The sequence below is a fragment of the Cyrtonyx montezumae genome, unplaced genomic scaffold (assembly GCF_038088225.1).
Source record: "Cyrtonyx montezumae isolate F1298 unplaced genomic scaffold, pur_monq_1.0 scaffold_2, whole genome shotgun sequence".
NCBI lineage: Eukaryota > Metazoa > Chordata > Aves > Galliformes > Odontophoridae > Cyrtonyx > Cyrtonyx montezumae.
Window position 1 is genome coordinate 19110806 of NW_027071936.1, and position 25880 is coordinate 19136685.

The window sequence follows — 25880 nt, forward strand, 5'->3', positions numbered from 1 at the left end:
GATAGAATCTTTGGGTTGTGCATGTGTTTACACTGCTTATCTTGTGATATGTGCAGGGGGAATGGTGGACAGATCTTATCGCTGCTGACCCAGTAGACAAGCACAAGTATAGCTAACATGACTGCAGGAAGAAACATGGTTTTCTAGCCGGGTAATGGCATAGTGATATCTTGCTTTGATCAGAAAGGCACTAGACATTCCCTGGCCCAAGAAGCACTGAGTGCCAAAAGCTGTCAGACACGGTGTGTATGCTCTGTGCCATCTGGGACATGGGTTCTAGGAAAGGGGACACTGGGCTGGTGTAAGCTGCTACCGTGGTGTTGCTGAAGTCCTGAGGCAGGTACAGCTTACACCATCTGGTGATCTGCCTGAGTTCATTATGGTAGAGGGGTGTCTAGGATTTCATTCTCTACAGTGCTTTGACCATACCCGTCTCCTTTTCCCCTTAAGAGTCAGTCAAAACAAAGCCCATTTTAGAAGAAATGAATGTAGAAAATGTGAAACGTAAGGATCTTTTACAGAGTGTCTTTTACAGTGCTGGGGACATAAAACGGGGCAGTGGAAGATAAGCTGTTATGTATGTTGAGGAAGTCTAAGAATAAAGATTATAGGCAAACAGTCTACCTTTCTTTACAAGGCCTTGATTTACATCCCTGAAATCTCAAATTTAGCTATTACAATGAAGTCCTGTTGCGCACAGAGCTGACTTTTTATCACCACTTAAAATCTAATTAATCCGTATCGAAGCACAAAGATTTCTGTTGTATTTTAGGGTGAGGGGTCATAGAGCCTTCTTTGTTCATCCTCAGGCTTGTAATCATCAGGCATTGGGATATAATTTTACCAAGCAAATTGGAAGGTAACAGATCAAATCCTTATCGGAAAGCCTAACTCATGGTTTAGTGAAGTCCTTCATCCTTTATGTGAAACATTATATTCGTGAAGAACAAAAAAGTGTTTGAGAGCTTAGAAAGGGTTAATAGCAAGGGCTTATATTTGGGGCAGCAGAGAACTAAAATCATCATAGCTTCCACCACCACTCAAGACAGCAGTTGTTACAGAACCGCCAGGGCAACCTTCTTCCTCAAGCTTTTAGGACTACTCTTAAAATGGCCTTGGTTTATCGACCAGTGGTGCAATTAAGTGGCATATTATTATCTCTGTTGGGATGGGTGCTATCCTGTCTCACTACCTATTTACCTCAGTGGAAAAATCTTAACTTGGAACTGAACGAACTGGAGATCTGGACCATGGGACTCTGGCAAGCTTGTGTTGTCCAGGAAGAAGGGGGAATGCAATGCAAGGACTTTGATTCTTTCTTAGCTTTGCCTCCGGAGCTCAGGATTTCTAGGATTTTGATGTTTTTTTCCAATGGATTGGGGCTTTTGGGCCTCTTGTTCTCAGGATTTGGGTTGGACTGTTTGAAAATTGGAGAAAGGCAACAGGATCACAAGAAACGGCTGTTGCTGTTTGGAGGAATGCTCTTCTGGATCTCGGGGATTACAGCTATTGTCCCGGTTTCTTGGGTTGCCCACTCCACAGTCCAGGAATTTTGGGATGAGAATATACCAGATATTGTTCCCAGGTGGGATTTTGGGGAAGCGTTATTTGTTGGCTGGCTCGCTGGATTTTGTCTTTTACTAGGAGGATCCCTACTTAATTGCACAATCTGTTCAACTGAACTCCATCCATCTTCAGCCCATTACGCAGTAACGGAACAGCAAGATCAGTGTCAACACCTGGAAACTGAAACTAGGCCTTAAAACCAAAGGTTTTAAGTAGGACAGAAAGACTGCTCTATCTTTTCCAAACTCTAGTGCAAGCCAGAAGCTTGTTCCAGTAGTAATTCAAAGGCCTCTTTGTTACTTAGCTCATTTCCTAAACTTAATGTTTTTTCCGTAACTGGTACCTGAAAATGGTGTATTTTCTCACCAGCAGAACGATTTATAATGTTTCACAGAACTTTATTTTTCATAGACTATGTAGAAAAGGTGTTTTTGTTTTCTCAACTGCACAGTAAAATTCTGAAAACAAATATGCATGTTCCGTGGCATGTTGGCTTTTAACCAAAATAAGCTGCCTTTTCATATGAAACCAATTGACTGAGCCCCAAAGCTTGACTCCTTGGCACAATTTTCTACTTGCCTAATGCAGTGACATAAGAACTTTTTTCCACATTGTTAATGCTCTACATGCATGCATTGCCTCAGATTGCTTTTGTGGACCAGCAAACTGTGGTAAGCAAACTGCAGATTTCTGAAATGCTACCATGATTTGCAGATGTCTTTTTGTGCATGGGATATTAGGATGTGGTGCTTTGTACCCAAGAAGATGTGTTTGCAATCTCAACTTAGCACATAAAAACGCTCACGCAACTTTGGCATCTGCATACTTGCACCAAAAATAGGCTCAGAGAAAAAAAAACAAAACTTATGCTGCCTTGTTCTGATGCAGGTACTGAGGTTTTGTGCATCCTATCAAATGCTTCTTAGGCTCTGTTCATCTATAGCAACGCATTCTCAATGTAGAACCTCTAGGGAGATGATATTTAACTGGCCACAATTAGGATGAGCTTTATTTAAGTAGGAACGTATCGATGTGATATTAAAGTACTTCGTATTTGTGGTTCTTATAAAAAACAAAGAAATACCAAAATTCACAGAAACGCTTCAGTGCTCTAGCAGATAGATGAAAAGCAAACTATATAACTAAAAACCAACTATTAACAGACTAATGAAAGGTGAGCCTAGCTGTGGTCACACCCTTCAATTAGTGGTTTACCACACTATTTCCTTATCCCCTAAATGCTGCACATGGAACCAGGTAACATAAAGCTGGAGGGGGAGGAGTATTTCAAGCTTTATAAAGCTTTGTTTTAACACTTGACAGTGTTCAGTATGTGCAGAATACTGTTTTCAAAAGCAATCAGTTCAGTGCTTCTTTGACTGCTAAAAATGGACTTGGTCCACAGACACAGGCTACAGTGGTTTGGATTGCTATTGTCTGTAATAGGATGGATTTTAACTGGTACCTGTAACTACTTACCAGACTGGAAGAACCTCGGCTTAGACTTAAATGAACTGGAGCTTTGGACTATGGGACTCTGGCAAACATGTGTAGTCCAAGACGTAGGAGGAACACAGTGTAAAGACTTTGATTCTTTCCTAGCTTTGCCCATAGAATTCAGGATTTCCAGGATTTTAGTATCTACATCAAACGGACTAGGACTTCTGAGCCTCATCATCTCTAGCCTTGGTTTGGACTGCCTAAAGATAGAGGATACAGAGCAGAAGCTAAAGAAACAGCTGTTACTACTTGGAGGAGTACTCATGTGGATATCTGGAGTTCTGGTCTTAGTTCCTGTTTCCTGGGTTGCCTATACAATAATCCAGGAATTTTGGGATGAAGTGATCCCAGAGATCGTGCCCAGATGGGAAATAGGGGATGCACTGTTCAGTGGTTGGTTTGGTGGCTTTTTTATAATTCTAGGAGGCTCTCTGCTCCTCTTGACAATCTTCTTATCATCTGAACATCAATTACCAGAACAGTATACAATGGCAGATATACAAGACAACCGTCAACAGGTGGAATCTGGAAATAGAAGACTTTAAAAAGGGTACACACTAGGGTTTTGGATTTCTTAGTCTTGCGTTACAGTAAGAAAAGGCTGATGAACAGACTGCCTGCTGTTTACAAGACTGGGGAGGGATTATTACTTACAGTATGGTTCACTTAATTTCTACTTACTTTCAATTTTAATTAGATTGTCGTAGCTCATCAATTAATGTAAGTCACTATTGTTTTTCTTCAAAATCTGATCAATTGCAGTGTTCTCTGTGGTGTGTTTATGTTTGTTTGCTTGACTGTGTTGTTGTTGTTCTTTCATGTTAAATGAGTAAAAAATTGTGGATCTCTAGGCATGCATGGAGACTTGACACTTTTAAATAGCAGAAGCCCTAAATTTCTGAAACAGTTTGCAGTGCCAGTTCAAAGTACATTACAAAAATCTAACACAAAACATAACCTCAAATGAAGCTCCATGGACCTTTATTCATTTACACAAGTCTAAACTAACTGCTCCCTCAATGTCACCTAATGCAGTATTCTCCATCAAGGGCGTGTATGTGTGTGTGAATATACAACTGAATATATCCCAGCACAACCATACACACTCTCTGGAAAGCCAGTATTTTTGAACAGTAACAAGATGCTGTCTGGTGGAGAGTGCTCATTGCTATTGCAGCTTTTATTTAATGAACGTAAAGAACGAACTTCAAGTGTATGCATCATTTTCTTTATAACTTATCCTAAGACTTGTCAGTGATTGATGTGAACTTTGTATAAATTGCAAAGATTTTACATTGACAAATCTATATGCTCTTTGTAGAAACAGATGGCTGCTACTAAGACGTAGAACAGCAATAAAAATGGAACAAAACACTGGTCTGGAAAAGAACTTTGTTAAAAAAATGTATTTTTCAATCACTGAAACACATGGAAAGTGCAGAGACAAGTTAATCTACGTGATGTATTTGCATACTTTTACAGACAAAATTAGAACAGAACCACATTCAGAATATAACCTGATTAAATATTTAGTTCAGTCCTGAGCATTTAATATTTAATACAGCATAAACATTACAATATTTTAAAAAAATCTTATTTGATTTGTGTTCTATTACAATTTTTTTCCTAACCTTTGCTCATTTGGTTAAATATTCTTGTACCAGTAATATTTAGATTTTTATATCTGCAACCGCAGTGATAGTGGTACCTGGAAACAGAACTAATTGCATGTTACACCCTGCTGTGCAGAGTAAATTCTACTTCGAGTAATATCTGTAACTGTAAACTGACAGGATTATTTGTATGTGTTAGCTTATTCTATTGAGTGTTTTGAGGTCAGATAATTTAAATTTATTTATCAATTCAGCTTTTTTTTTTTTTAATTTTTATTTTTTTAAAGCTGCCTATAAATACGTTCAACTTTACCAATTTGGAAAATGAGGCACACTTTGAAATGAGTTTTGTGAGCTAAGGCCAGCAATCCCTACATTTTGGCCTTACTCCATGCTTACAAATATACGATAATACTTTTATGAAAAATTCAACACGTGAGGAAAACCTGATAACCTGGCAAGTATTCAGACAGCTCGAAATACTTTTCACAATAGCATCGTATGTGAAATATTTTTATGGCCAGAACTGAACTATATTAAACACAACATAAATAAGACTGTAAATAAATAAAAGAAAAATCACGAAGTACACCTCTAAACATCATTCTACAAACATATAATCAAATTGAGAAGTTGAAACTGTCAACCTTCATTTCACCTCTACATTAAATAATTCCAGATTTGTTTTCTGTTTTTAAATTGACCTTTCAGACATGTCACCTTAAACCCAACCAAGAAAAAACACATGGGGCATTCATACATGATGTTTAACCGGTCATCTTGCCCAAAATAGCACGTTTCACTATACGTTTAAGTGAACTGAGGTGTTTGTGCATAAGGAAGCCCTTGGGTAAGGCTTGCACAGACCTCTCATCACAGAATTGTCACTGCGAATTTCAGACAGCTGCTACCATGATGTTAGTTATTCACTTCCATTTTCTCACCAGTAATAACCCTTTTGAGAGATTAAGATCATGCATATGTGGGTTGCTGCTCAGGGAAGAAAACTTTATACACTGAACTAAAAGCATCTGAGTGCAACATACTATGCAGAAAATGAAATAATATTGCTCTCTACACTTCTGCCTACTTGCAGAGTCCAACACAGAAGCAGAAACCCATCTGCTTCACCAAGACAGGGCTGTGTAAACATGCACATCTAACACTCTGGACTTCTAACAGAATAATCCCAGGTGATGCTTCTTCCTAGCAGGCTGGTTTTGGTAAAACCTATCTGATGTGTGCTGTCCACATGTATTTTGTAATCACACAGAGTCAACCGCATGTTTTAAAAATGCGACTGTACTGAAATATATGAAGCCTTCTAGTCAGGATCTTTACTTTTTCAGAGAGGGTTTACTTCACCAACAAACTTCTGATATCTCGGTTACCGGGAGGACAAACTTTCCTCCTGGTACAAATACTTCTATAAAATCTTCATAATTGTAAACCTAAAGAGCTCTTTTATTTCTCCTAGCTGGCAATAAGGCAGCCTCTAGGTCAAAAGACTAATAGTGACCAACTCATCTCTAAATGTACAGTAGATATAACTATTCTGGTTTCACTGTTGGTATTACAAATTTGATTCAGCTTCCAGTTTAGAAAGCAGCTGCCCTTTTGGTAGTCTCGTAGGAAGTCTTTAGTGTTACTTGTCTGCCTTGTCTTCCCCCACTCTCCCACAGATGCAAGAAACCTTTTAGTGCAGGTTAAAGTACTGTACATTCACAAAACTTAACTCTGAGTTTTGTCTCTCCCTACACAATATTACAAAACAAGAACAGAAGAAATTTATTTTCAGAAACAAAACTCCAATGTGGGTGATGAATCTAATTAGCAGCTGTTGTGAGGCAGCCTTGATGTTTTGGAAAGACGCTTACGCTTGTAGTTAACTTCAAACTACAAAAGTCACACTCTTGTACAAAAATATTGCATGGCAAAACAGCCATCTTCACAGTCTGCTCACATGAAAATAGTGAAAAGATAAACAATCTTCTGTTGAACGTAATAATTCTCAGCACAGTGCGGTTCAACAGGATACATGCTTAGTACTGCCTTTGTTCCTTTGTTCCATCTTTACAAAATAAAAACACATGCAATACATACAAACTGTACAAAATCAGCATCAGTATACCAAAATGATCTACTTTGGTTTTCCTTTTTTTTTTTTGTCATTTTTGTAGACATACAACAATTCAATTTGCTGTATTTTACAAATAAACGCATCAATATTGAGTGTAAAACAGAAGAGCTGTAAAAGCAGGTTACTAGAACTATGACGTTCATCTGAAAAAAAAAAAGATGAGCAGTGGAAAAAACACTTGAATGAAAATGCATAATTATACATCGTCAGCTGGAAGGGCTGGTATACTGATCTTAGCTCTTGTGAAATAAGCCATCTTCTCCCTGAAATCACCAAATAAAACAAGTTAGTATTTTACCATTTATGGAATGACTAATGTCATCTGCTGTGGAGTTGCTAATGTTGCAGCATAGTTTTTTAAGATATAGGCTTGGAAAAATACACTGAATTTATTTACAACTGTGGTTGCCAGAGCATTCTGATATAATTTCCTTCTTAAGCACATTCATGTAAAAGCAGCTCTGATAGTCAATGTTTTGCTAATAACTGCAAGGACACAACTGAAATATTGCTCTAATGGCTCCATTTTCAGTCATACTTTTTTTTGGGGGTGGGGGGGTAGACAAAAACAAAGCATTTTATCCTGAATTTTGAAAAGAAAAAAAGAAAACTTAAAAATTAGGTCTGGGCAAGAAGCAGAATTGTCATTCCATCGTGCAGTCGCTTCCACTGTTACCATTTGTCTCCTATGAACTGAGACATTACTGAAGCATAACAAGTTCATATGTGCCTGTCTTCCAGAAGCAGATGATAAATAGCGAGGGCTCACAGATCAAAACTCAGAAGAGACATTCTTCATGAGAGCTTCAGAATGCCTGTGTACGTGATTTGTCTTTGAGGCCACATCATTATACCAAACCCAGCTAATAGGTTGAGTACTATTTGGCCACAGGAGATGCCTATTTGTCCAACAGACTAAACCATGTTTTTCCCTGTCTGAGCTTCAATTCTGTCTGCTAACAGTAACACAGTAAAAATGAACTTCATAAAGTGGATTCCTGGGCTAATGCTGTGGTGATCCAAAGACAGAGAAGGAGGGAGGTTTACTATATCCTTCTTGCAGGGGGAGGATAGGATCATTATTGGTGAAGTCTAGTGCCTGAAACAAACCTCCTCTAAAGGAAAAGTAGAATTGTATACATCTGGAAACTGATTAATCAGTACTTTTGCCTTGCTCAAGACTTGTATTTATGGGAGATCTGCATTTCCCTCCTTTTGGTCACAGGAACAGCAGGAGGTACCTGAAGCAATTTGTGTGGTATTCTCACTCAGCATAAGCCAGTGTGCACCTCTCAAACCTGAAAGCCTCCTGTTGGCCTGTGGGTCAGCAGAGCCTCGGCAACGGGCACACATGTAGCCCTCAGTGGTCAGAAACTTCACCCTGCTTCCTCACCATCACTGCTGCTCAGTGCTGCTCAGACACACTGCTGCCTTTGTCACGTGAGCAGGTTACCCAGTCCTCTGAAAAGTGTGATGTTTCTTGAAATTCAAAGGTGTCAGGATTTTTTTTAACTACTATTACAGGGCATGTTTGATTATATTTGGAAAAATTAATGTTACTTAACTACACTAAAAAGAGCATGAAAAGCCCTACCTGAATGACTGCACCTGTAGTGGCACTTTCTGACTCTGCTCCCGTAGCCGGCATACGTCCTTGGAAGCTTTCCTCATCAGTTTCTCAGCACTTAAACCTTGCTTCTGCTCTTCTTTCGACTGTTCAGCCTGTAAAATAACTGTGAAATAACTATATTTTGCTAGTAATGAGCAACTGCTTATTTCTCAGAAATGACAAATTCTTGCGTCAAGCAAAATCTCTACACAAGAAGAGAGAACTGATATCACGAGCCAAAGCAGGGGGCACTAAATAAGATAACAGCATTTTCTAAAAGTGAATGAATAAATAGAACAAACCATGCCAATCACAGGTGGTTACTAGGTGCTGTGTGGTTTGTTGAGGTATTTCATATGACTAAAGTTAGACGATGCCTACATTTGTACAAACAAAATGTCTTTTTAATACTAGGAGACAGTAATTTCCACATAAAACAGTTTTATTTCCTAAAGCAAGCTCTTCAGAAAGCTGTCTGTACCTAATATGAAATGTCAAATTAAAAAAAAAAAGCATCTCAAAATACACATCCAAGTTTTGATAGCCTTCTTTGCAAAGTTAGTGATTGTGAACTCTCACACTTTTAACTGTTTTAATTAAAAACATCTGTTTGTAAAGAGAAACCATATTAGTCAATTACTCAGATGTATAAAAGAAAGCCCTGTCAGGGTGCAGTAGTCTGAAAGAAACATGAGGGACTGAAGATGCATCCTTTCCAACTGCTTTCACCCAACTGCAAGTCTAATGTTAGTATGCACTTCAGCTTGGAGATGTTCTCTAAGTGTATGCAAGAAAATATTTTCAATGCTACAATATTTACTGTGTCGTGGACTGGGGGGAAAACAAAGCGTTAAAATAATTGTTTTTCTCTGGAATGCATTTTTCACATCAGTGTCTTCTACTATTAAAATGCTTGGCAGGCACTGAGGGCATAACCCAAAATCGGGTTAAGTTGATGCTAAATCCACTGAAATCAAACTTCCAGCACCATACAACTATACAACAGCACTATGGGAAATACAATCACTTATCTTCCTTTATGATGTTAATAAGGGATTAAAACCAAACTGGTAGAAGGGTAGATGCAAGATAACAGCATTTTGAATACAAAGGATACGTCTTAGCATCTTCTGTAAAATCAGATTAGGGATAGCCTTTTTCTTATCCTATGAATCCCTTAATAAACACTGCAGGGTACGGGAGCTTTGGAATAAACAACAGGTGAAAGATGAGAGCTCCCAAGGGGCGTCTTGGCTCCATGGACACTGATTTCTATCTCAGAAGTTCTTGCTGGTGATAGCCATCAGTGCCCTCTCAGTCCTAATGGTAGTGAAGTCATAGTCCTAGCAGAGAGGTTCATTTAAACTGCTTAAAATACACAGATTTTGCATGTGGATAACAACTCCTTTGCACTGTGGCAGTGTCAAAGCCAAGGCAGAAACACCGTCTGGTGCAAGAGGTGAAGGATCTTTCTTGACATGAATGCCCACCACTGAGTTACAGTGTTCCCACAGTTCAGTATCGCTGCCTCTATTACAGACTTGTTTAGCGAGCACTGTCACATCATCAGCACCGTCAGGGCTGTGCCAACACCATCATGGTGGCAAACTGCTATTGAGTGCTGCTTTTTTTTTTTTGTTCTGCTTTTTAAGTGTTCCAAGGGTATTGAACACCCAGTAATTTGAAAAGCAGCTCCTTTTCAGTGGGTACTCATCTGGGCTCTTAGGTTCCTTAACACATGCCTTATCACCCTTATTCTGCATGGCATGCAAGGCCGGGCAATTGCACCTTGTGTGTGCACTCACCTTCACTCCTAGGCTGTAGGGACGGTCACACAGAGGTCATTTACTGCACCTTCAGTTTTGTCAGCCATCAAAATTTAACAGAAGCACTTCATGTTCTTAAGCATTTCTTAAAGTTGCTTGCAAGCTTATTTTTGATGCTAAACTTTAAGCACACAGACTCAAATGCTAGTCTCTTACCTCAAATGAAAACACATGCCCGAGCCAGAAACAGCCATCTTCTAATTTGGTTTGAAAGTTAGGAATTCATGTCTCCAGATCTGAACTCAGCCCGGTGGATTCCCAAACAACAGAACCAACTAATGCAGAAACATTGTCAGCTTCATGCTATTAATGGAAACCCACTTCCAGCAGATAGCAGTACCCTGCATCTGCTGAAATGTACTCCAGTGTTTGTATGAAGGAATGCCATTTTAAGACACCTGCAGTCAGCTTGTACTGCTGTTAACTTCAGCCCCCAACTCCAAAATGTCAAAGATTTCAAAATGGGATTAACCTATAAACATTGTTTTTCCTATTAGTTAGTAAACATACATTTGCAATCTGCAGCTGGTAGTGTATTAATTAATTTTCTGCATGTCACTGGCCATATGTCTTTCTCAGCTCCCGAGCTAATATTTATCATCAAAACACTAAGCCAACAATATTGCAAAATTCTCTAACTTTCTCTTTTCCCTCATTATATGTGAGATTCTTATGATTACTGCATTTCAGGTTAACAACAAAAACAGTGACTGACCATTTCCCTCACTGTTTGATACTTGTACTCCTTTCCAATTTTTCAATGCTTTTTTTTTAGACGCAGGAAATTACTCTGAGCCAACAGTACATAGTGAGAGAGGTTCTAGGGACTTGTGACTTGCCAGACAGCTATTTGGCTTTTCTGAGCTAGTGTGGCAAGCTGCTGAAAGCTACAAGACATTGTCTGCTGGTGTACAGCTGCAGTGTCCAATAGAAGGGAGAACAACTGAGGAAAGTAATTTCTCCCATTTGTCACAGCTACCTCGAACGTGGATCAGGACTGAGAACTTGATAGTTTCACTGTGCTCTCAGGTAGATTTGGCTTCAGCCCAGCCTGCCTCAAGAGTATGCACATAAGAAGGTATATACAAAACAAGGCTTATATCAGTACTGTGCTCCTTGAGTGACTTATAAAAGCAATCTTCTGTCTACATAAAATACAGAAAGGCATGCTAATACTCTGGACGTGCATTCATTATGGGCCAAAAATCCAGCTTCAGATAGGAATCTCAGTATCTGTGCTTAAAGTAAGCATGAGATAATATAGGGAAAGCTTAGCAAAATTAAAGCTGAAACACTAACTCCTGCCTTGTTCAGTGGTTTATTTTTGTATAGAAGAATGAAAGTGAGCCTAGTGAAAAGCTGTTGTCTTTGTTTAGGTTTTGAATTATTAGGAACTATATACGTGTTATATGGGAAAGAAATAAGGTTTTTATAGCTAGGACACAGGAGTCATTTTAGGATGTACACAAAGGGAAAGTACTTCAGAAGACAGCAGGTACCTGAAAACTTACTTGTATGAGGATTTAAAACAAACGAGTAAATGTTTCTGCTGCACAGCATTACCTACTGTTTCCTGATCTGTAGGTATTAGTGGACTCTATTTACTTGCTGTACTTAAAAGTGTGGTAGGAAGGATAGTATAGAGCCTGTGTATTGGGCTTCATGCAGAGTAACTGTACTAGTGCCACTGCTTTTCAACATCCCCCACATCTGCAGTTTCTTTTTTCACTCGAGACATTCTCAGTTACTTGGGCACTTAGAGCTGCTGCATTAGCCTGTGCCATTGTAACGCCTCTGAAAAATAATCTATGCCTATGTTCTCTAGACCGCTGTGTTCTGCTAACCCAAGAGGAAGCACTGACAGCAGAGTATAGCTTTCTCAGGGTTGATCTCATCAACAGGGGAAGGCTGTAATGATATGCAGCAGGGAGGAGAGACAGAGAGATAATAGCACTGATCAGGAACTGAGCTGAGAGAACATACTGAGAAAAAAAACCTTTTTTTACCCCCCTAAGTTGATGGTCAAGGACTTCTAGAAGTAGGTGATATCGCTGCAATTAATGACCTCTGCTAGATTTTTCTTCCACAGATTTATCACACCGCTTTTTGGCTCTGTAAATTTGCAACATTCATGATGATCAGTCCAAAGCTTTTTTACAGTTTGCTTTTTTCAACCTGATACCTTTTCAGTTCCCTACTCCTGGTATTATAAAAGGCAGTGATTCGTTGCCCTCCTCCTGTGTCACCTGTGATTCTACAGTTGAGGCTACTTGGCCATTCCTAAAATAGAAGCTGTTTCCTCCCTCTGTACTTGTTCATCCTTGGCAGTTTCATTACCTACTTTGACATGGGGAAGCCAGAACTGAACAACATTTAAGTTGTGGGCATAAGATGTCTTTATGTCATTAAAGAATGATTACTTGTTTCATTTCAGCTTTCTTTTCTTTCTTTGTAATTCCCAATGTCTTATTAGTTTTCTGACATTCTGAGCGCTGTGATGTTTTTGTTGATGTTTTTCTTTCTTGTATCTGTAATATCCCATTCCTAGCAGCTAATTCAGAGCCCTTTTTGTGTGTAAATATTAGGATTCTCCCTTCCTTGCCCTACACAAGCACACATAGTGACGTTTACTATTTTTTTAAACTGTTGCTTACATAAAAGGGGTCCTTTTCACCTTGTTAATATCTGTTTCAATTTTGACTACTTTTAATAACATGGGCATCATCAAAACACTACTCTCCATCAACCATGAACAACTAAAGAACACAAATCCCTGCTGGAGGTCACTGCCAACCTTCCCTCAATCGAATACTGATGTTTACAGAGTTACACAGAGAGGAAGGGAGCTCCAAAGGGCAACTATTCCAATCTCCTGCTCAGAGCAGGTCAAGCCAGAGCTGCATGCTCAGCATCTTCCCCCATTACATCCTCAGTATCTTCAAAAGTAGAGTAGTGGAGGCTGATTTTTGTTGTTTTTATTTTTTGTTGTTGTTGTTGCTGTTGTTTACAACCTCTCTAGGCCCTTATTTCATTGTACGATCCCTCTCACAATATACAAGGAAACCCCACAACAGACCCCAAAACAAAAACCATGCAGCATTCAGCTTATTCATATACTGAGTCAGAATTTCCCATGTTCTCTTGTCACTTTTCTCTCTCATCCTTTTCACCCTGCTTCTTGTCTTTCATCCACATGAGGGCATCCTGACTTAGCTTATGTTAGACGAATATCTATTTGTATGACTTTACAATCACACAAAGAACAGAACTTGGCATTCATCTGCAGGCATTATCCTGCATAAGGAAAATATGCCAGGGTGGATGTACCACCTTTTCCATACACCCTGCACCAGTGAAAGTAAAGGCCAGTGCCTCTCCCTGCCTGCTACAAACATCTCTTAGCTACCAGTTGTGTGAAGACTGCAAATCAGCCATTGCTGAAGGACAAAAAATACCTATGAAACTTTGAAGATGTATGGGCTGGGAGAACAATGTTCAAGTGTTCAGGTGGCACTAGAAGAATAATATTTCAAATTCTAGGTTTAAAGACTTTGATATTGACCTATGAATAGTATCTACATATCTGAATTACACAGTATAAGTAGTCAAAGGTGATATTCTGTAAAAATCTTTTAACAGATTTCTAAAAAAGAATTAAAAAATAAAGAGGTAGGATATATTTCTTCACACGAAATCTGTATGCTGCTCATACCTGTTTCTCAGCCTGTTTCAAGAGTTTCTGGAATCGTTCATCCTCCACTACGCACAGGGGCAGATCTGTCTCTCCTCTACCTTTCATTTCCTCAAGCTTCTGCTTAAGATCCCTCAAGGCCTGAAGCTCATCATTCAGTCGATTCTGTCGTGTTCGTGATGCCTGGAGGTCCAGCTCCAAGTCGAGGGAAGTGCGTACAGGGCACTCTTGCGTAGCTCTTCGCATGATTGGTTGGCAAACAGGCTGAATCATTTGGGAAAGAGGAAAATAAAAATTGGTATGTGGAGAGGCAAGTGGAGGGTTTGACATAATGCAGTCAGAAAAGCTCAACTACTTTTTGTTTTCCCTTAGCAACAAGCTGCTATTGTAAGGTCCAACGGCTAAAATCCATTTATTCTGAAATTATTCTTTAGTCAGTAGCTACAAATACGTGCAAAAGTTTCACCAACCTTTTGTAGAATGATAAAAGTTACACGTAAGAAACCCTTTTCTGATGCTCAGGGTAGCACTGTGCCAGCGGCCCCAAACAACACAAAACTTCCCCACAGATTTAAACAGTATTATTTTTTTTAGTTAACGTTTGCTTTTTCAAAGTCCAAGCAATTATTTAATATTATGAAACCTATAAACAAGCTCTTCCTTAGTGCGTTGCACATTTATTTACTATCTTTTCACTGTGCATTTTACATGAATAAATAGGGCAGAAGAAGTCATCCCAGACTATTCTGTATTCCTTTCTTATATCGGATGTAATCCTGCAACCTGGTAACAACTCTTCTGCATGAGTATTTCTTCTCAGTTGCAAGCAAGATTAAAATATACCACACACCTTATAAGAACAAATTCTATGTAAAATAAGTATAATCTTACTCTCTTCTCTGGGTTATTCAAACTTTCTTGGAGAAGAGTATATCAACTTCAAAAGCATATCAGAATCCTTGAAATTTCCACCTAAACTTGCTCGGCATGCACACCACCGGTGCTCACATTTGTGCAGCTTCAGCTGTCTTGGGTCCCTTTGTCAGTGGGCAAGGATGAGCCTGGTCCAGCCTGTTTCTGGAGACATCCAAGGTCAAGCTGGGCCAGGCTCTGAGCACCTGATGGAGCTGCATGCATCCCTGTTTATTGCAGGGCAGTTGAACCAGATGGCCCACAAGAGTCCCTTCCAACTCAAACGATTCTGTGATTCTATGGAGGACAAAGCCCACTGCACTGAGATTTCAACCTGGAACTACAGGGGATGTGTATGGTAATTGCATTGCTTCTGCTCACAAGCGTGCATTAAAAAGCACATGGTTTAAGTTATTTGCTATTCCTGATTTCCCCATTTGTCTTAAACCATTCAGGTAACGCAGTACATACCCGTTTGACCCTTAGGCTCCTCCTTTCTGTGGCATTTCTCACAAAGAGAGACTTTTTGGCTAGTGTTGAGCTGTCGCTGTCACTTCGACTCAACTGTCAAAATGAACATAATGAACACAATGAACAGAGATGTAAAGCATCTTCACACACAAATATATCTGTATTGGATAAAACCTGTCAGAAAACCTCAGTGTTCATAAACACGTAGGTAATTCTTAGCATAAAATAAAACATCTTTTCAACAAGAGTGTCTATTCTAAAATTCTGTTCCTAGGCCAAGACAGCCATTGATCTTAATGAATAGGAAGTAGATTGTTGAGGAATGCAAGGAAGGTAACTGGGTATTAAGAAAGACCAAACGACTGGCTGGCTTTTATGGGACTGCAGGTTATACTATGAATTTAATTTACTTGGGGCAGACATTAACGAATGACCACAGGGAAGGTAAATTACTGTAGACATGCACTCATCCAACAAACTTTTTTGTTTGTTTTACGGCTTCCTTCAGAAGCACTTGCAACTTCTCAGAAATATGCATCACAGCAGAACAGCAGTGTTTTCTTAATTATAGCATTAGTTCCATGTAAATCAATGCAGACTGTCAGATGCATCAACATGCGTGGTGGTAAATCTTCAAAGAAAGCAAAAGCTTCCATCTGTAGAATATTTATTTTTACCTCCTCAGAAAAGGACAGATACAAAGAATTAATTCTGCAAACATTTCCGTAGCCAACAAAGGCAGAACCCCTAAAGCATGCTTACACAGAACTGACTGGGAGTTGCGTGTGAGAAATGGAATGCACTTGCAATATGAGCACACCTCTCTCAACAGAAGTCTGTCTATTCACCGTGGAAATGCTACTGTGAACTCACCCCTGGATACACTTGGGTGATAATCATCACTGATTTTCTTTAAGCACTTTCCAAGGGAGCCTTTCCAAGGCACCAAACAGACCTTGAGTCCATCCTTTAGGCTTCAAAAAAAAATACGTATATTTTGCTTGTTGTAACATTGTATGAGACCTAAGTGCCAGGCAATTTCTTCTGAAAACAGAACTAGAGTATCCATTGGCTGCTTTCCTCTAGTAAGGTACCAGAGCAAGGAAGGCTGGACATGTTCACAGTACACGTGGGGACTAGGACTGAGGAGGCCTGAGTTGTTCATCCCCATCCACGGTCTTAGATGCAGCTGCACTGCACGCTCTTGAGCCTAGACAATGGTCCACAGGTATTTCCGAATCTGTTGAAGACTGATTTGTGCAAGCATGAGTTTTTCCCAGGCAACTTTCCTTCTAGTCCATAATGTACCCAATGAGAAAGAGTGGTTTGATCAAAGATTCTTATTTCAGAACCTGGCTTCTGGCAAATTTCAAATTACAAAAGCCCAGAACTTTGCTGGATGCAGAAAGCTCACGAGTTTATGCTAAGTCAACCATCAGAGCATCTAGTGCTACTGCCTGTAGAAGACCCACAGGGAGAAGTTAAAGCTATTTCCCACCCTCAATACAACTGGTTTCCAGTGTACAGGAATTAAAATGAAGATTAGGTTCTAAATTCAGACAGTGATCTATCCAAAATATGTAAAGATTGTTACAATGCTACAAATACAAGAATACTTAGGTATTTACATATTGACTACAGTTTGTTTAGGCCAATGATCATCACAGAGGAGTGACCAATTTTAGTATTTCCAAATTACTATGAATAATGAATTCACCTCTGAATTCTTTTCCACCAGAAGTCATACTTGTGTGAGTAAATTACAATCTATGGAGCTGGTAGTCCATGCCTAAATCTCTGAACACATGATTTTCACAGTTAGCTTAGCAGCAACAGGGTACTGATAATTTAAATTTATGTATTCAGTTTCCATGCTACTATCTGTAGAGACTGGAGAATCTTGTTGCCAAAACCATGTTTAAACTTAGCCCACAGGCCGCACTCACACATTCTTCTAAGAGGTAATTACAGCAAGACTTGGGCTGTCCAGATTTAAAACCAGTTAAGGTACAAAGTGAGATCTACAACTGGCGGCTGAGCTCTTTCCACACAGTTACCTTTAAATGGTTGTATTATTAAAATATGTTCATATAATGGCAGTTTACAGAAAACTCCATTCAGTTTTAACGAATTATTTTGCTGTGTGAGAGCTGTAGTTACTGCCGTGCAATGGTACAGACTCTCTTACTGCAGAGAGCCAGCACAGGAATATGTTACTTTTATCCAACAGGATGCATCTTTGCTCTCGTAAAGGTGTTTTACAAGAGTGTGCAACTTTGCTGAAAGCCAGTTCTGCTACGTTCCAGGTCACTTAGGGAAACAGAGAAAGCACAGGCTCTGCCTCTTGCAGGGAAAACTGGTGCATGACTCACTGTCATTAATGCATCATTCCCAAGAAGTTAAACGACTCTTGAGTTAATAACTCTTCATTCCAAGTGTTTTTCTTCTTACCCTGCAGATGTATTGGTTCCGCTCGCCTGGCGAGAAGGTTTGTGAGCGTACGATCATGCTGTTCCTGACAAAGGGACGCTGTCTTGAGCTCCAGCTGGCTCTGTCCTTGGGTCGGACTGTTGCATTCTCGTTAACTGATTCCTCAGTGTTAGTCTCTTTATCAACCTATCAAAAAGAATTCACACTTTGTAAGAACTATTACATCCGGACACATTCCACTATATAGGTTTTTTGTCTTTGGATTTTACAAGCTCTCTTGTCACCTTGGAGGGGATGGAAAAAAATCAGTAGCAAAAAATCACCTTGCCCACCATGCTACAGCAAGCAAGGAAACACAAAACTCCCCAAATACTTAGGGGAGTCTGAGCAGTCTTTGAAAGCAACTCTCTCTCCTCTAGAATCATAGCTCCTGCCTTTGGTGCCCTGCAGATTTTCTGATCTAACCATCGTACAACAAGCATTTTGATTTGCCATTTGCAGAGATAGTTATTATACATTTGTATTTATATTATATTTATATTCTGCATTTGTGGAACAGCAAGGTTTGGCCACACTTGAGATGGTGCCTATGCACACAAAGCAGCAGCTGAGATGGGTTATTTCATATATCTGCCAGGCCCAGCAGAGGAGTGCCTCATGGCAATGTGCAGAGCTGCTGAGCCAGCCATGTGAAACCAGGCAGAGGCCACTGCTAGCTCCTGCCCTGAGAAGGGGCTGCTGCCTGGTACAGTTGCCCCTCACATGTCACCAGGGGTCTCGGGTGCCACCATCCCTGTAGGAGATGCCGTTTGTGCTTACACGCAGCAATCATCTTGACAGCAGGGACAGAACGAGCACTGCAGCAGCTGGCACATGTGATGTTACTGATGTGCACTGGGGCATTTTCTTCAGCTGGGGTAATTTAATGAGGTTCACAGTTTTGAATGTGCAGGTGATAAATACAAGGACCAGAATAGCACAACTGCAACCCCTGACAGGATCTGGCACAAGATGATCTATGCTGTGGCTTGTTTTTAATCAGGTCTGCAATGTCTTTCCTTTACTGTCCAGGTCCACCCAGCCCTGGCATCGCAAAAGACTTATGTGCGTGTCTAACCTTCAGACGTTCTCCTTGATGTCTCCCCTTGCTGAGTTAGAGCTTTGATCTATATTTGTCTGCTACCCAGAAGACTGTCAGTCCTCTTATACCACGGCCTTGGCTCATTTGGCATCTTTCCACATTAATTGGAAGTTAATTACAGTTTCTAGCAAGTCCACAGAGGTGTCAAACTTTTGTATCATTACAAACTTGAAGGAACAAGCTGTCATTCTTGTCTTTTTATCTTTGCTGTTTTATAGAACCTATACGTCTAATGTAGGCAACATTATTTCAGCATCTTAATGAAAATATGTTCCAAAAGTTTAATTTCTAGATTATGTGTTATCGTATCAGGCACATGTGTATGACAGATTTTCTCTAAGTCCTCTCTGAAAGGTGGAATTTAGTTTTAGGCAAACAGTTAACAAGAACATGCCATTGGAGTTAATCACGTACAGTGTGTGGGTAGTTCAACAGTACGTAGTTTAATACATATTTTGGAGCCTTCTGTTAATTAATCTTCCTTCCTCTGCCAAGCCAGATTCTGTATTTCACAAAAATATAAATTAGAAATAAGGAAATTCCCTCATTGCTGTAGAGATCTTGATCCCTGTTCTGTTTCTGCCTCTGTTTATTAGAGGGGAAACAACAGATGAATCAGAAAAAAAAAAGGTAGCAATGAAATAAAGGTGGAGAAATATTATAAGTACGCACCGATTGAAACTATTGAACTGCTCCTGTACTTTGTATAGTCTCCTCATGCAACAAAAAAAAGGTGAAGACTGACATTTTTAATTAATTGTCTTTGACTTAGAAGTTCTGTGTAGCATGCCTGTTAAGTGCCTTCTGTGCAGCTCAGAAGTGACTACGCCAATTTTATTAAAAGTTCATACAAGTGCTACAGCAAATGCCACATCAAATTGTGAATGCTCAGATGTGACAGATTCCTCAATTAACCACCCAGAAACAAGTCTTCAGACCTAGTAAGATACCACAGGAATGTGCATTCTAGGGTGCTCACCAGTGTCAGTACGACGTCAGCTTGCTGACTTTCATGGGCCTCATCTCTGTTCCGTCTGTTCTTGTCTTCCTCAGTTTCTACTGCATCAGTGAATAACCCCGTGTCATCGGTACAGTTGCTTTCTACTGCTAGCTTAATGCCATCTTCCTCTTCATCCCCAATTTCATCAGATGCTTCTGCAAGCATTTCTAACCTGCATGAACAAAAGCAGCCTGGGCTTACTCTTGAGCTGATAAAGCCCACCACAAAAAGATAGCGGAAGGCCTAGGCCTTCACTCATGTATAACGTATTCATTTTCCTAATGGGGAAATGATTATCATTATTCCAATCAGCTTCCATTAAGTTCATGTGAAGGCACATTTCATTATATGCTCCAATAAAACCCTGCAAGCTCTACTACAGTTCACCTTCAGGATCATGACGATTACACTGTACTATATTCTCTAGCTCTATGCTGTTAACACTGAAGGACTGTGGTTGTAATAAATTCACAAAACAAACAAACAAACAAACAAGTCTCTCCTTCCCCCACAATAAAGCACATATTTATTTTTATACTGTAACTAAAAAATTGCACTGGAACAAAACTCATCATAGCGATTTAGCAAGAAATCTGCTTGAAGAAAGATCACAGCTTCTTCAAAAACAAGAAAATCAGTGGAAGCACCTACACACTGACTTTGTCAGACAGAAGAGCTCCATTCATTCAAATCCTATTAGTCACTTGTTAATGCAGCTAGATATGAGACATCCTAGTACACCTCCAGTGGCTTAGACACCCCAAGGGGTTTCACAGAACAAACTCCATGGAGGAGCATCAGCACTGGGCACTAATAGGGCAGCCAAGGCACTGTAAACCTAGGAGAAGGTAAATGAATTAACCACACAAGAGAGCAAGACTGCCAACCTCACACTGCCCTTTCATTATCTATGAATAAGAGGGAGGAGCAGAATCATTCAGAGATGAACAGTAAAGAAAAAATGTCTCTACCAATCTTCCTCAGCACCCCTTTGCTCCTGTTCATCCTCTTCTTCCTCGTCTTCAGCCAGCTCTTGTTCTACTGCTTCCAGCTCAGCTGATGTTCTCTCCAGCAGAGCTGACACAGCATCCTGCTTACAAGGAAAGAGGAGGCAAAACCAGAACTGAGTGATATATAGCCCAGGTTTGAGAAAAACAAACAAACAAAAAACACCCCCTTAGAAGAGCTGTATTATTCTGTATAACCTTGTGCTATTCAATATAATCTAGTGCTCCCTGGTACCAGCAAAAATTGACCTAGATCACAAACCATGAGTTTGAATCGTTACTGTGTAGAACATTAACAGATGAAACTCAGTCAAAACCAGATTGTTTTTATAATGATAATGCGATCAAATATGTTCCTGTCATCCTGTAATAACTCCTCTCTCTTTTCCTCTCACGTTTGTAATGTCCCTAGGTAAAAACAGGTTCTTCTTAAAAGTCACACTTTAATGTTGTTCTCCTGAGGAAGTATTAAAGCAGAAAAGTTTATTTAACTAAAGGAATTAGCACGTGCTCTGCATAAACAGCATTTTTTGTGAAAGTACTTTTTAAAGTATGCAAATAAATAACAGTTTTTAATACAGGCATATGAAAGTCAATGCTAATCTTAACAAAGCTATTAAGTAAGATCAGTTTTAAATTTTAACAGCAGAAATGTTTTGAATTGGAGTACAATCTTGTAATCTACTAAGAAGCTTCAGCCCTACCCACACTTAGCAACAAGTTTATAACCCCTTATGGGAGCTACTCACACAAAAAGACTATAAGCAGAAATGCCTGAAAGACAGGGCCTTGGATCTTCAGGGGAGGACAATATACACAGAACTGTAGTGCCATGGCACAATTAGGGCCTGTGGTTTTTTTCTTGTTATTACAGTAACAGTCAACTCTTTGCTCACCAAGTCCAATGAGTCTGATGACTGCTTGCTTAAAAGAAACGTGGGTTCTTCATTTTGATCCTTGTTTTTTTTTCCAGGGAGTTGCTTGCAAGACAGAAGGTTATACCACAGAGTGCAAGTCTCATCAGAAAATGATAAATCTGCCAGACTGATCTGAGTTCCAGCCTGTACAAAAATTAAGGGAAAAAGCCTGAAGTTCTTCTCCGGTAAGACAGCTGAAAATAAGTTCAGTAGTATTTATCATATCAATTAAGCAGCACAAATTTGACATGGATCTTACTTCAACTTTTTAACTGTACAATTTTCTGTTTCCCTCCACTTCTACTCAATCAAAATAAGCAAAGTAGTACATGAAAAGGTCCATCATAAAGTCCATTCTGTCATATTCCATTTCAGGCTGCAGAATTTCTCCCCACATGCATGCACACAAATCCTCTATCTCCGTAATGCACTCATCTGCTTTCTATAGTTTTCAATAACAAAAACCTATGCCAGTGAAACCTGCAGTGTCAACCCATAGAGCAGCAAATTCCAGTTAATTTTTCAGTTGTTCCACCACAATCAATATAGCAAACAATAATGGATGGCTTGTGTGTTGTAACCAGAGAAGAAGCAGATGAAAAGAGATTAAGAAGCCCTTTCATTTGGACAAACACTGAGAAAATGTACAAAGTACTTGTGTGTTTGGACTTGTTTCTTGGAGATTAAAATCCTCCATTCTTGGCAAAGGAAATCATCCTCATGGCTGCTAGGCTGAGTAGCCCTTGCCAAGACTGGTTGTGATGTCCAGGCTTTCTGTTGGAGGTGGTATTTTCAACTCTTTCTTCTGATCTTGTGATTAACACTTAAGTCTTTTTCCTTTTTTTCTCCTTCACCTTTGAATACTCCATTCTGTTGCATATTTGTTCTGTGACTCTTCCCTTACCTAACGGAAAACCAGTTGGTTTTCTTCACATCAGTCAAGCTGATGAATTCAGTCCACTGACTTACTGAGAAAGGCCAACACATGCCCCAGGAACTCCTACATTTTTGAAAGCGAGAGGCCATTCCTGCAGTCTGGTCTGAAGAACCCAGTCAGAATTCCAGCACCTCTTCAGGGCATTTTAACCAAAACTCTCACTGTACTACAAGAGACTACAATGAAAAACTAAACTGACTTGCATCACGTAATGCAAAAGCAATTTGAAAGTAAATGAAAAGTCACTAATGAGGTGATAACCACAATTAAGAATGAAGTGCAAAAAAGCCCCATGGCTAGTAGGCAGGTGTATGGATGTCATGCTGTTTTATTATTTCTAAAGATCTTGAAAGTGAAAAAGGTGAACTTTTATTCTATAACAATGTGCAAAAATCAAATTTAGTTTGTTCTTTGTGATAAGTTTTGATAAACAGGGTCTGCACTGATTTATTTGGACATACTATGGCTCTCAGCTTTCACTTTAAAATCTAGTCTAACAGGCTATGAAAAAACGCATGCCAAAACAAAGCCAGAAGTAAAACTGCATACCAGGCATTCTTCCCGACGGCTTCTACTGACAGCACAAACATCTACTCTCAGGGTCTTCTGTAGCAGTGTTCCTTGGGAAATGGCAACTCTGAATATCTCGTTAAGTAAAATGGTTTCCATGGCAGGATGAACTTTTGTGCGGAACAGACAGCTGGTATCAGCTGAGGATGGAAGTACTGCTACTCTAATATACCTGTCGGAAACAAAGCAACATCTTTACCTGTATTTAAACTAACATTTCTTGATGATGAGTGATAGAAGTTGATCCCATTGTCTAACGGGCTGCATGGTGAGAAGAAAACAGCAACAGATCAGAAATGGAATGGAAAGGAGGTGAAAAAGCGAGAAGGGGTTGAGAAAGCCCCATCTTTCCCTTGCATAAACATTTCCCAAAGGGAATTTCTGCTTCTGGGAAGGTAGTAGCAAAAGAGGTAGCTGTTTCTGCCTCCACGCAATTTTATCCTTCGGTTTGGCACTGTGAACACATGGTAAAGACCATGTCACAGACAGGAGGAAAAAGAACCTTAATTTCAGTTAACAAATAAGCGAGAAGAAATTCTGGTAGAGGTAAAAATTAAACTCTCAGAACAGTGTGAGCAGCACTGAAAGCAGTGGCACGTTTTTCAATCTTCTAAAATGGTAAACAAAACTTCAAAGAAAACAGAAAACTAAGAAAAATGAGGAAGAAAATACCTAGGGCTGTAGCTGCTTGAAGTATGTAATACATGAAGTGAGACTTAGAAGAATGCAGCTTGAAAGCTTAAAGCAAGTACAGAAGTATCTTCCAACTGCTATGCAGCTGCATTCTCTTTATGTAACAACTATGAATGGATACTATGTGAATAAAGGCAGTAACAGCTAGCTTGCAGGTCTCCCGTTACAAGTAGTTCAATGGATGAAAGACATTCCTCATGTAATTTGTAGCTCTATTTCCCCAGTGCACGGGGCCTCAAACACATGAACAGAGCACATCAATTGTTTTGCATCTTTTCCGTGCCTGTGCATTAACTTATTTCTGGTGTTGGCTTTCCGTGTCATTGATGCACACTGAAGAGCAGAATGCAACGAAGCCAGCAAAAGCAGGGAGAACGAGTGGAAAAGTATTCTGGAAAAAAATAATAATCTGGAACAAAAACTTATTCTTCCCAGATTTGTAGTACTATCACTATATTTTATGGTAGTGACTTTAAACATACTGTTAATATTATTAAAAATTCAGTTTTACACGACATAAAACCAGAAAAAATCAGATTAACAAAATCAAATTTCTCCCAAGCTTGAATTTGGACATTTTGGCTTTTATTTCTCAATGGCTCTTGGCTTCTTGGGATAATGAGTAAGAATGAGTAAGTTGCTAGGTTAGCAAGTTAGCCTGGAGAACAGGAACCTGGCTTTTCGACACAACGATCCCAACATTAAGTGGCACTGCAATGTAATCCCAGTAATGCTGCTGCAGTATTCGCATAATGTAGGTGAACAACTTGCACGGCCTACTAAAAGGAGCCATTTCTGCAGATGAAGCAATACAGTTAGGAAACGTTTAGAAAAGAAGTATGAATAGTGGATATAGTATATTAGAATTATGTTTAAAAGGTGGTTAATATCACACTGGAGTGCTATTTCTTGGCATCGGGCCAGACTGATGGGTAAAGAGAGACGTAAAAGAAAGTGCTCAGTGGCTCTGTTTTACACAAATGCTTATTTTCACTTCAGTCAAGCAAAAAAGGTGAATATGTCCATCAGTGTCTCACATTTTAATGTGCTAGATCTACAACTTCTCAACTGAACAAAAAATGACCCTGACACAAATTTTAAGTATTCCACTTCAGCGTAAAGTGCAAATTTCCTGCTAACTTGGTTTTCTTGCAACACTTCTGGAATCTGTACTTCTACAGTTTGTTTTATGCATATTTTAGTGTTATAAAGCAGCAAATCAATCAATTTCTTTTGAGAATTTGTTCAAGTTATTATTATACTCTCATATTACTACTTACACTTTAGAGCCAAGGGGAACAGAAAACACCGGAAGATTTCTGAGCTGGACTACAATTATCACAAAACTTGAACTGCTGTGGTCATATCTGTTAAAGGAAGGACAATATGAGGAAAGTTCACTATTTATTTACATAGAAACAGATAAATTCTTTTTGCTGGTCACTCACCTGAGTCCTATTTGAACTTGGGCAGCCTCCAGTGCTGTTGCATCATCTTCACTGTACACAATGTCCTCAGTTTCATTTAGTCTAGGGCAAGCAAGCAAATACTCAAAAGTTAGGAATATTATACTTAACTTTCAGCAATAATTGAGGTAGGCATACATAGAATGCACGCACATTCTCCTGAATTTAATTGCAGTGAGCAGTCCAAAAATTTCACGGCCTACATAATATCAATTCCTGTTTTAAGACAGTTACTGCCTGAACACTTTGAGAAATGCAGTCATGAGTCAGAGTCCTTAGGCTGATTACTGGAACAGGCCAGACTAACAGGCAAGGGAACAAATGTAACGTTTTTGCATACTTTGTCAGTACTTCTTAATAACTCCAAATATAAAATTGGAAATTAAGAATT

The 25880-nt window shown here is 39.4% G+C and overlaps 3 protein-coding genes across 4 annotated transcripts in view; 2 read left to right on the top strand and 1 right to left on the bottom strand.

Annotated features, from left to right (window-relative positions):
- The first annotated feature begins 1109 nt into the window (after positions 1-1109).
- LOC136048421 (claudin-22-like) lies at positions 1110-1763 on the top strand. Its single transcript, XM_065736072.1, has one exon. It carries the CDS (start codon positions 1110-1112, stop codon positions 1761-1763), a length of 654 nt encoding a protein of 217 aa, XP_065592144.1.
- A 1191-nt stretch (positions 1764-2954) lies between these two features.
- LOC136048422 (claudin-22-like) lies at positions 2955-3611 on the top strand. The gene has a single exon (XM_065736073.1). It carries the CDS (start codon positions 2955-2957, stop codon positions 3609-3611), a length of 657 nt encoding a protein of 218 aa, XP_065592145.1.
- A 2542-nt stretch (positions 3612-6153) lies between these two features.
- Positions 6154-25880, bottom strand: part of WWC2 (WW and C2 domain containing 2) — an 84623-nt gene continuing 64896 nt past the window's right edge. Inside the window, exons 13-23 of one of the 2 annotated variants that reach the window (XM_065736535.1) lie at positions 25472-25552; positions 25304-25390; positions 23310-23502; positions 21803-21967; positions 20871-20989; positions 19879-20071; positions 17780-17944; positions 15329-15421; positions 13967-14209; positions 8414-8541; positions 6154-7082 (exon numbers count right to left, since the gene is read on the bottom strand). In XM_065736535.1, the coding sequence (XP_065592607.1) occupies positions 7016-7082; positions 8414-8541; positions 13967-14209; positions 15329-15421; positions 17780-17944; positions 19879-20071; positions 20871-20989; positions 21803-21967; positions 23310-23502; positions 25304-25390; positions 25472-25552 (1534 nt within the window). In that variant the 3' untranslated portion in view covers positions 6154-7015. Of the gene's footprint in view, positions 7083-8413; positions 8553-13966; positions 14210-15328; positions 15422-17779; positions 17945-19878; positions 20072-20870; positions 20990-21802; positions 21968-23309; positions 23503-25303; positions 25391-25471; positions 25553-25880 lie in introns of those variants that run through there. The other variant, XM_065736536.1, reaches the window with a different exon arrangement.